This window comes from Diceros bicornis, chromosome 38 (genome assembly GCF_020826845.1).
Source record: "Diceros bicornis minor isolate mBicDic1 chromosome 38, mDicBic1.mat.cur, whole genome shotgun sequence".
In the NCBI taxonomy this organism is placed as follows: Eukaryota; Metazoa; Chordata; class Mammalia; order Perissodactyla; family Rhinocerotidae; genus Diceros; species Diceros bicornis.
In genome coordinates this window covers 1,776,220-1,791,887 of record NC_080777.1, presented here as the reverse complement: position 1 = coordinate 1,791,887, position 15,668 = coordinate 1,776,220, and the positions used below count along the sequence as shown (strand labels likewise).

The following is a 15,668-nucleotide window of genomic DNA, read 5'->3' as shown; positions in this document are numbered from 1 at the left end:
ACTGCCTCCCGAACCCACATTTCACCAGCCGGGTTCTCATCCCCAGCTGGCAAAACTGGCAATCCTTTATTTTTGTTTAAATACCTGGTTTGCAGCCAGAAGGGAAAGTGAGTACATAAAAAAGAGTTTTATTTTTGAAGAGAAATAAGCAACTGAAAAATAAAACTGCATTGTAAAAAAATCTGTTCGATAAAATATATTTTATTTAGCTTTGTAAAATGAACACTGATTTGCTTCTGAACATCCATGCTTTAATTGATATATAGATACATAATGCTACAATTAGAACTATCTGCTGTATCATTTTGTACTGAACAAATCTGACGTGAGGTACTGCCTTACTGACATGTAAACCTCAGCAACGTGGAGAAGAAAATACCCTAACAACTCAGCCAGCCCTCTTACCTAAGAGTCTTTGCTATCAATTAAAAAGAAAGGTTTCTGTTCAATTTCTACCTCCAAACAGCTGGAAGATGAAATACACAAGAAATAAAAATAAAAGTGAGTCTAATATTCTACATGTGGATACATAATATAAAACGTTACCCTGTTCCTTTCTCTTGCCTTAAATTTAAATTATTTCAAAACACAATACTGTGAAATACTCTAGAAATTCCAGAGTGAAATTAAAATCCACAGCCTCTTTTACATGATTTTTGGAAGGTAATTTTTCTCCCTTACTCAAAGCACTTCTTCTTCCAAAATTACAGTAACATCTAAAATTTACATTCTTTAACCTAAGAGTTACAATTCCTTCTAGATACCTCTGATGTTTTTTTCCCTAGCAAAACGGCTAATTTACTTCATGGTCATCGTGAGGGCTGCTCCAGAGGGTGTGAGACATGGTAATGCAGAGCCACAACAACAGGAAAGGGCATTTCAGCTCCATTACAGTGAAACATCGGATAATTTGGACATAAATGCAGATGAAAACCTGCCCGAGAGAAACAATCCAGTGAAGTCTTATCTTGAAAAATTAATCTAAAGAAAGTGCCTCTCTCCCATAACATCAATGTTGCTGACGTTTACACTGCACTCCAGGTTTAGCTACGAATGCAGATACTGGTATTTCCTTCTATTCCTACAGTGTCTGTAACCACAGAAGTAGCTTTACTTTATAACTACATTCCAATGCCCAGAGACAAAGGCAAGCGGGCATTTGGAGCACTGAAAGAAATACAAATGTTAAAAAATGAGAGGTGACATCAAATCCAACACCCAAACAGAGCACAAACTCTAGGAAAACAGGCTTAGTTTCAGTTTTTCCACCAGGGGCCAGAGATTGTTTCACTTTCTGATACAATAAAAACTAAGATTCAAGGGACTCACAACACAGCAGGTGCCAATTACTATTAATATGCTGGTAATATCTTATCAATATCTAGTAATATTTGATGTAGATACTTTCATTTATAAAACAGCCAGGTGAGTTAAAATAAAGTCACCACGAACAGCTCTTGAAAAGTTACTAATTTCAAAGAATGACATTAAATAATAAACTATGTATTTTAAAATGATACCATCAATTAAAGTTCCTAATGTAAATATTTATTTGGCTAATGGGCACTTTCAAAAAACATGTTCATTCCAATATTCTTTTACCAATTAGGATTACTGGGAGGTTGAAGGAACACCTCTCTGAGCCTGTTCGCCAGGCCACACAATGCACCCAAGGCAGGCAATTACAAGGAGCCTATGATGCCCTGGAGGGGCTTCCTGCTCAATCAATAATGCTGACAGAACAGATGGGGGAAAAAATTAAACATCTAAACAAACTGTCTGCACACCTATGTTGTGAAAGTAAACTGCGAACTTGGATGAACCAATTTACCGCTAAGGCAGAAAAATTTTTTTTCTGGTAACCTTATATTTCAGGTATCTGATATGTGTGTGTTTTATATACAAACACACATTTATATCCATTTTATCATTTATGGAAATCCTTTACATGTTCTTAACATCACATGAATTTGCAAAAAAAAAAAAACCCTGATAAATCTAATCAGATTCTAAAATGTATTGCAGCTTCAGGAGAAGTATATATTCCATAAGAATTATGAATTACACGATTTTGAGGTATTTTCCTCCTAAGTATATTTTTTATGCCCAGTTCTCAGCTGCTCTAATGATTCGTAAGGACTGACACTGTCCCTGGCATTGCTGTGAAGGAGGATGCCGTAAGCTCCGTGGCCACTGCATAGCCTCGTACACATGCGCGCACATGGCCAACAGCGCACTCTCACAAGCAATCTCTGGTAGAACAGGCAACACTCTTGAGCAAGAGAAAAGCTAAATGGACACAATCCTGGTGATTAAATCATAATTTCCCATATCTGCCAGATGTCCATACTTCCTTTTATCCTGAAGCAGCAGACAATATTGCATTCCAAGAAACTGGGTCTTTGTAACCCAAGTAAAAACAGTTGTTGTAAACTACTAAAGGTAATCACTAGTGTGCCCAGCTAGGATTAGTTTTATATACATTCTTTTGCTTCAGAGAATTTAAAATTAAACTTTGTGCTGAAACTAGAATCACTCCAAAGTACTGAATGCAAATATTCTAACTGTCAAAGCCAAAAGCCCCTATAACACTGAAAAGAACTTTAGGTGAAAAATAACTACCACAGGAACTGACAGGCCTCTAGGGAAGTAAAAGCCGCTACTTGCAAACACGGAGAGAGATTGACATTGAACTAAAAAATACCATTTTAGTTCATATTTAAACAATATCCAACTTGGGGACAAAATGGGATGGTTTTTAATGTTATCTAGGAACAGTATAAGTAGTAAGCCACCTCATATGACAGTTAGAAGTCCTTAAATATAAATTCTAACTATAAAGCAGACAACTGCTATCTGAACTAATCAGTGCTCCTTCACTTAATTTTCTCCTCAACGTTGGTGATGAGAACATTTCAGAACCATCAGAAAGATGAAGGTTTTCAAAAATCTCTTAAGAGGACAGGTGTTACACGAATTATTAATAATTAAATAAAATATCAGGGATGGACACAGTTTTAGAAACGTGACTAAAACAACTTTTTATTTTTACAAAAAGCTTAGAAGTTTTAAGACAGTTTCACAATCTGTTAGAAACAGAATTTTGTCCAAGGGCTAAGCAAAATGTAACTACGTGTGCTACTATTTTTACCTACAGACTAAATGTGCAAACATATGTAACTTTGGCCTCTTTCATTTCTCTTAAAGTCTCCTAAAGACAATATGGTCAAGAGCCCACAAAAGGACATCGTTTACAGTTAATCTTTGTTGTATTTAAAATAAACTAAAGTCCATTTAATACATTTAAACATTAAAAGTTAGGTTCCTACTACTCCTCCACCAACACTACTCCACGCTAGCGACGACATTTACCCTTCATTTATATGATTCTCTCAACTCCTTCTCAATAAGTTAACGTATATCTTTGGCTTTAAATATATACAGAATTTAATTTCCATTTGTGCTATGATCTATATCGTGTCATGATGACTTTGAGCAAATCTTTGTATCAAAAGAGTTATCAAAATATTCTGGTCTATTTCAGATATTTTCAAAATATTATAGAAAAGATATTAAAGATAGTAGGTTTCAAAAGAAAAGTGAATAAAATGACAGCAAGTGAATGTTTTCGAAAAATGAGGTTCTGAAAACTAAGAATGCATCAAAAAATGCATTTTCAGCCACTGAAAAATATATTTTACACTTACATGAAATAAAATTATATACATTTTTTCTGAATAGCAACCACAACTAGACGCTATATATTTTCCAAATATCAAGTCATTTTTTGCAATCTTTTTGTTAGTCCTAACTTGATTATCAAATAATTTTTATTTTTACACTATTACAGAAGTGCATTTCTCTAGGTTTCCAAAACCACCTTATTCAACCTTCCCCATCTGTCACCATCTGCTTCTTTTTAGCATGTACTTTTTGTGTGATCACATAAGCATGTGAAAAATAACTAACATTCAGATGATTATCTGCTGGTACATTTGAGGACTGGGCATAATAAAAGTGAACTGCCAAAACGTACTTAACACTTTTAATTTTGTTGGGTCTTGCATGTAAGCTACATTTGATTTTCAAACTGTTTTACAGTTGGAAAGTTGATCAGGTACTGCTAACTCAAGAGCAAAGCTGAGACTCTAAATAATTAGCACTGCATAAAATGGTCTGGATTCAACGAGAGCCAAATCAAATAATAAAATTTAACAGTAAGATTTTATATGTGATTTCTAATCTCCTTTATAATTTCTGGGTGTGAAAATATGGTATAGATTGCAAAAACAAAATCCCCTCACAATATCATATGGCCCATAATGTATGGCAGGTCAAGTTTATTTCCTTCTGATACAAGAGAAAAACATATTCATTTAAACCTAAATATACTAATGCATTCTTAGAGACGCAGCACACTCAACGCATAGTTCATATGTCTGCTGGGACTGCACCTCTGCAACCTCTTAAAAAAAAAGACATGATTTTTTCCCTTTAACAATAAAGATCTATAATTCTTCATCAAAAGTGGTAAGAGAACAAATACTTTTAAAAATACTCTTCTTTCAACAAATGGCATTTTTATACTATAAGACTTATCTTTTCTGGTGGTCTTTGCCACAAAGAAACTGAAGTTCATTTAAAATTTAAGTTTATTTAAAAATCAGCTGAGTCTGATATATAGAACAGTTAATAAATCAGTTTTGAACTGATTTCTAACTTCTTTTGAAGCATCGATTAAATATCCTTCATCTATCTTTAACAGCAAAGCATTTCTAGCAGATTAAAACAACTTGAAAGGTAAAGGATGACCATGCCAGATGAAGTATAGGCTGCAGTAAGATCTCTCCACAATGTGTCAACAAGTCTTCTACAAGACAAGAGAAAGGAAAATACTGACAGAGAAGCGGTCCTCAGGAATGTATCCCAGCTCTGATAAACAACCACGATGAATATACTGTCAAGAAGAGTCTGGCATTAATAATGGCATGGACTAGGAATTTCAGGGTTCCAAAGAAATGAGAGGCACCATCTGAAGTAGAGGGAAGAGGCTGGGTTCAGCTTCTTGCCAATCGCTCCCTAACTCGGACCACGTATATCTGATCACATTATTGCCTTGCTCTCAATTCAAAAGTGCTTTTCCCTTATCCGTGAGATCACATCTAAACTCCTTTGCTTTCCCCATCCCGATCTATGTGTCCAACCTCCTCTTTCCGGCTTCCTGTTTACTGTCACCAGACCCTCCCAGCAGGCTTACGCACCCTTCCTTCTCCTTCCACTATACTGTACATAACTCCAGTAAAGCTATTCTGTTCTTGGACAGTAATAATTATTTTTCTTATCTTATCACCTTAGAAAAACAGCAAGCTACTTGAGGACAAAAACCATTTCTTACTATCTGTGTATCCCTAGCACCTAACATAATGCATGACACCTAATAAATCTGCAATAAATATTTCTTTAATGAATGAATGTTCTTCAGTGAAATGGTCCATATTGGTGATGAGAAAAAGGACTTAAATTCTTGTTTGAAAAGTAAGAGTAAACACATCCAAAGTTATCCTGATTTTAAAAAAATGCAGTATTTGACACAAATACTTAAAATATGAGAATTAAAATTACATGAGAAATTAGTTGTGTCCAGATTTGTCCTCCTCAAATGGTAACTACAATGATCACTCTATCCTATAAAAATAAGGCATCAAGATTTAAATTATGAATCAACATGTATCAGCCACATGGATATAAGCTCCTGTTAAAGACCAGACTTTTGCAACATTAAAAAAAAAAAAAGGTATACAGAAATGTTTGCTTATTTGTCTTTAAAAAGAAATTGAAAATTTCTTGTGAATTGTAAACTTTCTATTTAGAAACAATTGGACTCTTCTTGCATTAAATCTTGGTTTTGTTCTTCAGTTGATGACATTTGCATATAAAACAATCTTTGTTTCTTAGGAGATCATCTGCTTCTGAAATGAGATGTATTTATCTTCTTCAGAAATAATTTCCCCTAATTGTGACACAACTAATTTTGTTATTCTAAATATGGGATATCATCATCCATGGCAAATGTATAGGACGGGTAATTGAACTCCAGAGAAACAAAGAATTTGTTTTTCATGACATTCACAAAAACAATCCTAGTCTAGAAAATATGATCTTGTATTTGAATAAACAAGGAACAGTGTTTCTAAAATCTCCACAAAAATGGAGAATTTTAAACTCCAGATTTTGTAACAGAGAAAATGATATTTTTGGTAGTCCTCAAGAAAATAACAGTTGGAAATTTACTGTATTTAAAATTATTAGCACTTACTTACAGTAACTCAACATTCTTGAAACGTAAATTTAATCCCTAACAGACAAGAACTATTATCATAATAAACTGGCATGAGTTACTACATGTACGAGGAATGCTAGTATTATTCTGAGTGTATTCCTACTTCTAATTTCTCTTGATTACCTTTTCCTGTTGAGTATTTACAAAACATCCACTTGAAAATTACAATTATTTACATGTATAAGTGGCCTTGAAATTGTGACTTTTTGGGGCCCTGATGTATGTAGTCAAAAAAGTAAAAGTGGGCTTTATAAGACGAACCTAGTTAGAATCCTGATTCTATCTCCACTACCTCCTAGTTGTGTACAGAATACATTAAAAAAAAAAATTCTGATCCTTATTCCCTCACCTTTAAAAAAATCAGGGCTACTATCATAAAAGGTTATTCCAAATATGCAATGCACTTACACAGTATATGGCACATAGCCTATGTTCAATAAATAGTAACCTTCATCCATCGAAGAGGAACGCTTCCCTATTTGGCTCCTGCCACACTAACCTTCTTGGAGTTTGAGGGGAGAACTAAGCTTGTTCCTGCCTCAGGCTTTTTACAGTAGCTGCTCTCTATGTTTGCAAAGCTCTTCCCCTCTATTTTTGCAATAGCTGCCTCATTCCTTGCATTCAGGTCTCTGGTCAAACATTACTTTCTCTGAACATCCTATTTATAGAAGATTATATTTTCCAAAGACAGCTGCAACAATATCTCTCATCTCACATGCTCTTCTACAATGGAGAGATGGGGTCGATGTCACTATGCCTTAAATCTGTGTAGGCTTAGGACTGCTTAACCAGCAAGCATATGACAGAAATGTTGTTGTATGATTTTTGAAACAAGGTCATAAAAAGAGATGCATACACGAATGTTCATAGCAGCATTACAGGCAAAAAGTGGAAGCAACCCAAACATCCATCAACTGCTTGATGGATGGATAAAATGTGGTATATGCACACAATGGAATATTATTTGGCCATAAAAAGGAATGAAGTACCGATAACATGCTAAAACATGGATGAAAACATTATGCTAAGTGAAAGAAGCCAGACACAATAGGCCACATATTGTACAATTCCATTTATATGAAATTTCCAGAACAGGCACGTCTATAGGAACAGAAAGTAGATTAGTAGTTGCCTAGGGGGAGGGGAGGCTGGGGAACTAATGGGTCTGGGGTTTCTTTGTTGGAGTGATAAAAATATTCTGGAATTAGACAATGGTGATAGTTGCACAACTTTGTGAACATCCTAAAAACCACTACTGTGAAAATCAAAAGGCTGAATTTTATGGTATGTCACTTGTACTCTAATAAAATTATAAAAAATGTACTACGAAAAGAAATTTTCAAAAAAACTAATAAAACATTTTTTGACGGTTTACTAGGTGAAAAAAAAAAAAGGATGCAGCTTCTCACTTCTTCCCTCGCACATTCCCTTTTAGAACCCAGAGCCAAAGTCTAACTACCCTGAAGCCACGAGGTTATAAGGAAGCCCAGGTCACATGCAGAGGCTGAGGCTACATATGAACACTCCTGTTGATAGCCCTGTTAAGGTACCAGTTGACAGTCAGCATCAACTGTCAGACATAGGAATGAAGAGGCTTCCGATTCCAGCCTCCAGCCACAGAGTGACCTTCCTACTGCAGCATCTTCCCGGCTAAGACTCCATACACCGTGGAGCAGAGGTAAGCCAGCCCTGCTGTCCATTCTGCACTCCTGACTCAGAATCCACCATCACACAAAACAGTTGCTTTTCACCATTAGGTTCTGGAGTGGTTTGTTACACAGCAATAGAAATTTGAACACTATTTAAAATAGTCACCATACCACACCCTCCCCTTTATGGAGCCTTTTTTCCTTCCTGGTACTTATTCATTACAGGACATGATGTTGTTTATTTTTATTCTGTATCCCTCCATCACAAGTAAGTTTCCTGAGAGCAGGGTCCTTTGTGTCTTGTTCCTGTAACCATATCACCCAGAAAAATACCCACCACATAGTAGACGCATAATATCTATTTGTTGAATAAACAAATTAGTGAACTCTTGTGGAGCCCTCAGCATGGCGAGGTCACCAGTTGGAGCTTGCTTGGGCAAGAATTCCAAAATGGAGCTGCTGTCATTTCATTAACTTTTCCAATGAAACACTTTCCAATAATTAAGTATGAAAACCCACATTACTACAAATCCAAATTATTATTTCTTTGTTTCTACGGAAAATCCAACATGTTTTATAAAACTGTAAACATTCTTGCTGAAGACATTTAATCATTCTATTTTAATAAATGAATCAAAATGGGCATAATCAAGAAATAAAATGTGTATGGCCAAGAAATAAAAATTTTCTTAATCCTGTAGTTAGTACCTTTGTGCTCATAAACTTTATAAAATTTAATTTCTATATATTCTTGCCCTATAATAAATACCACATTAAACAAGTGGGAGTAAAATAGATTTGATTCATGTTGAAATCTAGATACTGCAATTTTTTTTAATGCTTAAATGGTTTACTTTGTAAAACATTATGTCAGTGTTATTTTTTCCTACGAATGAAACTACAGCCTACCTCTGGTGCCAGATATTCTGGTGTACCACAGAACGTCTTCATGGTGGCTGCATCTGTGATCCCTTCTTTGCAAAGTCCAAAATCTGTAATTTTTATGTGGCCATCTTTATCCAGCATCAAATTCTCCAACTGCATAGTAAGAAAAATGACATAATTTGCTCTATAGTCTTCAAAAATAGGAAAATACTGTTTTGAAAAATTATCGAATGCTGTATAAGATATTTTGGAAAGAGGACACAGTTGTAGTTAACAGAACTTTCGGTACTTCCTATAGCTTCCTAACTCATGTGTAAAAAGAAGCATGTTTTATCAAATACTTCATGATGATAAAATTATTGATTTTTAAACCAATGGGAATAAGAGTCATTATTGCGTAAGTTCTGAGAACTAAAGCCTAATTAACCTTTCAAAGCCAATATCAATCCTCTTTTTTTTCAAAAAAAAAAATATAAATTGTAATTTAAACAATCCTAAAGAGATAACATCTTCTTCTAGAGATATACAGATGGTTTTCAGCAATTTCTCTTGGGAATCTATTGCTATTATAAAATGTTCACTTACAGAAATATTTTTTGATGGTGGCTGTAAATCACACCTAAATCTTATTTTGTAAGGTAAGGCAATATCCTCTTTTGCAGTTCTTTGTAATAAAGAAATACCAACCCTTTTAAACATAAAAAGAAATAGAATGTCAAACATTCAACAGTTAATGAAAATATATAGCATAAATATTATGAAGTTGGAATCTCTTTGAAGTCATTAATTCAAAAACACCAAAGAGAATCTTAAAGTTTAACGCAGTAGCAAAATCATCTGCCTCAAGTGAAAATTATGAAATGCAAGGGGGAAGGAGTCTGTGCAAAGCCAATGCAACGAAACATAGCAACAGTAACTGATCTTTTTCTCTCAACTTGAACCCAAAGTTAGGATTATCATCACACAAAGATATCGCTGAGCTCTGAGTTGTGATCCTATAGCCTTATGCAAACAGGTCCCCTAACATTGCCCAGTCATGTAGATACAACCTAAACGAACACACAAGAAACACATGTGAAAACTACATTAGCAGGATAAATGATAATTAACTTATTTAAGGAGAAGATACTTATACTACTCCTTAATGTGATGACATATGCAAGTGCTCGCCTGAACTCTGCAATTCCAAACAGAACCCCATACAGAAACATAAACAGATACCATCACACAGAATGTGATGATATCATACCCTGCCACATTATCCAATGTCTTGTAAACCAGAAACTAAATACAGTGGAGCAAGTTGTGCTCACTGAAGGAAAGATCAGAATAGACATAACGGGCCGGCCCCATGGCTTAGCGGTTAAGTGCACGTGCTCCGCTATTGGCGGCCCGGGGTTCAAATCCCAGTCGCGCACCGACGCACCGCTTCTCCGGCCATGCTGAGGCTGCGTCCCACATACAGCAACTAGAAGGATGTGCATCTATGACATACAACTATCTACTGGGGCTTTGGGAGGGAAAAAAAAAAAAGGAGGAGGATTGGCAATAGATATTAGCTCAGAGCCGGTCTTCCTCAGCAAAAAGAGGAGGATTAGCATCAATGTTAGCTCAGAGCTGAGTTTTCTCACAAAAAAAAAAAAAAAAAAAAAGAATAGACATAAGTCCTTGGGTATAGTACTCACTGGGCTACCCAACTGAACTAAAGGCTCCACACGCGTTTCATGAGCTGCAGATACTTCAGAGAAGCGAGTCTGTCTGTGACTCACCTACAGAAAGCTAAATGAACCCTCAATATATTGTCGAACCTTTCAAAAATAAAAGTTTTTATTTTATCTAAATTCAGATACCTTGCATCTTCCTTGTGCATCTCTACTAACTGCAACCTAAAAATCAAGCCTAATTTGCACAAATGCCAATAAGTCCTGAATCCTGGAATCAATCAGAAATATCAAGGAAGAGTTTCTCTGTCTACTTCTCTTTCTTCCTGTTATCTCGCTCTCTCTGCCTTGGTCTTTCTCATCTTCTTGCTTCTGGTTTTCTCTCCTTTTTCCTTCTTTCCAACAACACCCTCTTCTTCCTCCCTCTCCTATCTTGCCATAATGAGAAAGAGAAGTATATAGTGGAGGATCTGTTGTTTTGTTGGATAAAAATATGTATGTCCTGTTCTTAATTTTTAAAAATATGCTTATTGTTTTAATATATGAATATGTAATATATAAAAACAAAACCAAAGTAAGTTCCTAAAATGTTACAAGATCTTTTAAAAAATATTTACTAAATCCCTCCTACTAACAAAATACCTAAAAAATTCTTATAAAAACTTCAAATAATACATAGTATATCTACTCCATCCCATTCCCACTCTCATCCTAGTTTGGTATATATTATGTCAACCCTCTTTATGTGTTTTACATGCCTTACAAAGTATTCATGGCAACATGGTAGCATGTACTATTTCTCCACATTCTGACAAGGCTATTTTGAAGTGGATGGATACACAAGTATCAAAATGTATAAATACTGTTTTTTAATACCAAGAAGTATATATACTTAAAAATATCCTGATTCATATCTAATTCTCCACCCCCATATCTCATCTCTAAGATACCAAGGGCTGAGGGATGAGGAATGAAATGAGACGCAGGGATAGGGTAGAGTAAGGAATAGGCTGAAGGTGACCAGGAGTCCCTGTCTGCCCGGAACTGAGGGCTTTCCCAGGACACAGGACTTAAAAGTTCTATCACTGGGAAAGTTTTGGACAAACAGGACAGGTGGTCATCTTACTTGTTTTATAAATCAGCTTTAAAAAAAAATTACAATGACATAGTAAGAAATAAGGTCAGCCTACGGGATGACTGAGAGATGAGGTGAGGTAGCATTCGCACGGGAGGCAGGAGAAGACAAGAAGGGTAGGAGTGTAGGGTCAGGTCAGAGGGCTTTCATGTAAGTTCGAGCTTCACCCCTTACTCACTGTATGAATTGGGCATGCTACTTGATTGCTACATGCCTCAACTTCATCTCTAGGACAGAGGTAAATAACTGTAACAATCCAATGTGATTGTTGAGAATTAAATGAGATACGGAATGCACAACTTAGACTGTAAGCATTCGATAAATGTATTGATCATTTATGGAACATGGAGAGTTTAATGGCTGATTTGTAAGTTATCAAAATGGTGTGTGCTCTTCCAGACAACTTCTATTTTAAAGAAAAGAGCTTTAAAGAAAAGTTCTGGAGTGGAACCTATAAAACACTCCTGTCAGTTCAGTGACTTCATTAAAAACACTTTCCAATATGCAATAATTTCTTTTGACTAAAACAACAAAACTAAATATTTCATATTTTTTGAGCCAGTTATTTTACAAGTGTCCACCTTCTTCTGTCAATTATTTTTTTTCTCTTACCACCTTGAAATGACAAGAACAACTTGTCCATCAAATGCATGAACAATAGTCAGAGATGCATCACCTTAAAAAAATGATATCCCCAAATCTAACCTTGTATGAAGATAAATCAGGGGGGTAATTAAATATCCAGTCTTGCTAAAAAATAAATAATAATTTCATGCAGACACATAACAAAGTTTCCATAAAATATGAGAACCATTAGCGGTGTGATTCACAAATGTGAAGGAGGCACAGAATCATCTGGGAGTCTTTTCATGGCAGATCAATGGCCTAGATAGATCAGAAACACCTGGAAACCACTTCCTTAGTGCATTTAACACTAACCTAAAGAGGATTTAGTCAAACATTTTTAGGAGCCCTTCTGTGTAAAGGAGGAATGAAAATATTTACAAATGACCTCTCTTTGGTTCTCTCTCCTAAATCTCATGGCTTTACTTCTTCCTTTTCTTAGCCATAAAATGCAAAATGCACACTGTCGCTCACTGTCCAGGTACTCTCTGTTTTAAAATTTTAAATGTATCTGTTTTATCTCCACAGTCAGTCTTAGTTTCCAAGACTGAGAGCAGGGCAATATGTTTATGCTGAATGGATGTGTCCACTGGCAAAAGCAATGATGAAGTCAAATAGGAGGTTTGAGAAAAAAGATTATATATTATAATCTGGGTAATGCTTACTATTTGTATCAGTTAGAAGGTTGTTATCTAACAGTCCACACTCTAAGGAGAGAAAAAGTATCAGACATGTATCTCATAGAGTTTCCATAAAAAAGGCAACATTTTTTACCCAGTTGAAGTGGACAGGCATTATCTGATTCAGCATATATAAGGAAAAACAGTAGCTATTGAAATCTTTTTTCCTCTGTGCTTTGTGGACAAGAAATTATAGCAACAAAGTATTATGCTCCTTGCTGCTCTTGCTGGTGCCTAAAATAAAATTAAACTCTAAAAATCCTAGCTATCTTTAATACAGTGCTTTCCAACCTTTTACACTTCAGAGTACAATACAAAACGAAATCTGCATGGTGTACCAGGATCAGTGGAATCAGTGGGCAGGCTGCCTGAGGCCAAAAGTGATCGGCCCCAAGGCTCCTCCAACCACCTAGTGGGTTGAGGGAGGCCACGGCTTGGGCACACCTATAACTCATTTGTAGCACACAGGCTGGGAAGCTCTGCTCTAATACACGTCAAGCCAGCATGATATTTATCTCTTTTAGGTATCATTTTAGTTAAACGGCTGACATTGTGATTAAAGAAAGGAATGAAAACAGCAGTTTCTAAAGGCCCTGATGACTGTATTGTAGCAATATAAACAAACAACTCCTTTCACCCACTCTGATACCCTCTTTTAGCACAGTTACATCAGACTCAGTGTTCAGTACCGAGACTGCCTCAGGCCCAAGAATGGCGTAAGAATTCCTCCTCCGCAGACTGCATATTTAAGTTTATGGGTGTCAAGTGCCAAAATGTCACATAAACTGAACTGCAGGAACTGAATGACCATGAATTAAAAGAGTGGGCTGAAATACTGAAAGAAAAATGTGTCTTCACTTGCAACCTTCCTAAGCTAGAAAAGGACTCATCAGGTACAACACTGGAGGCCCCATCTAGGCTGCCAGGCTACTCAAGAACTTACTGCAAATAAGGAATACAGCCCAATAATACCATTTAATTTTAGAAGTGGAAGGGATTTTTAATAGTGGTGGCTTAAAATTTCTATAAAAAAGGGAATTCAGAGTGACTGCCTAATTAGAAGTGGGAGTTGGGGGGATGTGTCTTGAGACTCTGCATGTAAAACAAACACGCTGTTTTCATTTAGACTGAGGATTTATTTGGGGTGAACATCAGGGAGTTGATGAAGATTGGGAGGGCTGTGGTAAAAGACTCTCTGAAACCATCCCTTTGTAACATTACCATGTCTTAGAAATGAAATCTATTTGGCAGTTTCTAATATTAATAATGTAAATGATTAAATTACCTATAAACTCTTTGGGTAGAAACAAGATTAAATTTTCTACAAATAGAATATAGTAGCAAGGTATGTATTATTTTCTGCCCTTCACCCTGCCATAAACTCTTGGAGAAATTAATTCTTAGTTATTTCTATTATTATTATATGCACGTTTGCAAATGTCCCTAATTCAGCCTATTCTGTACTTGGACGGCCATAGTTGTTGAAAAGAAAGGTTATACTTGCAAAATAAGAACTAAGCAGAAAAGTTTTTAACACAATTTGCTCTACTGACAAAGTCTTAGAAGAGATTTCTTTAAATGTTTTTGTTATCATGAAGCAACACCAGTTTTTCCTACGTAATGACAAGGGATTTGGGTCCTTACCGAAACAAAATATCACATCACAACATGTATTGATAAATTATGCAAACTTACTTTTTATGCAACAAAGGTTGCGATAATTTATTTGTTGCTATGAATATAAGTTATTAGGAAATATAAACTGATAAAATATGTTAAATTAACTTGCACATGAAAAAGGCTTTGCCTCCAATGATAAATGGGGCAGCAGCAAACAGGTCCTGATTTACTTGAGAGGTGCAGGTACCATAGGCATCTCAAATAGATTTGCATTTGAATAAACATGAGGTCATTAGTAAGGAGATGATAAAAAATCTGAGATTGATCAATCAAAGTAGGTATCTGAATCAGTTTTTGATGATGCTGTTTTTAATACATCTATTAATATATTTATACATGCATTCTCTTATCTTTGGCAGCTCTATTCACATTTTAGGTGATTGCCCAGAGCTAATCCAATGCGTTTCCCCATCTAGATTTCATTTCAACGCTAGAAAGGCAGAACGGTGTAATGAAAAGAACATTAGACCTGGAGCTAGGATTCATGAGTTCTAATATCTTGACTAGGTCACCAACTTAGTCCGTTACTTTGAGTAAGTTACTCACTAGGCTTCCAGGCTTCAATGATCTCACCTGTAAACTATGGTCCAGCTCTAAATTCCCATGGTCGCACCTAAAGTTTCATTCTATTATGTATAATCCTGTGCACTATGGATACAAGTAACACTTGTATAAATTCTGAATGTTCGCCTTTTTACATTACATGTATTCTTCCTGGTATATATTCATATGGTTTCTGTACTATGCTATACATTTACTTAGACCTTTAAGTTCAGGTTATATTTAAAAAAAATAAACATAGAGAGCAGAGACCACTTAACTGTCTAGTAAAGTGAGTGGTTTATGCATATGGTAACTACATGACTGGTATTCATATAAACAGTAGATACTTTATATTGCAGTTTAATAAATTTAGACTAATTCCATCATCAGAAAGCACAGGGCAACAAAACTCATATTAAATGAACTTTAATACGTTGATTCATTTATCGAGAAATGATTAATGGAGACTAT

The 15,668-nt window shown here is 35.5% G+C and overlaps 1 protein-coding gene across 2 annotated transcripts in view; it reads right to left on the bottom strand.

Annotated features, from left to right (window-relative positions):
• AKT3 (AKT serine/threonine kinase 3) overlaps nt 1–15,668 on the bottom strand; it is a 322,405-nt gene that overhangs the window by 56,977 nt on the left and 249,760 nt on the right. For both annotated transcript variants that reach the window (XM_058533528.1, XM_058533529.1), the window contains exon 10: nt 8,899–9,027. In XM_058533528.1, the coding sequence (XP_058389511.1) occupies nt 8,899–9,027 (129 nt within the window). The remainder of the gene's footprint in view (nt 1–8,898; nt 9,028–15,668) is intronic.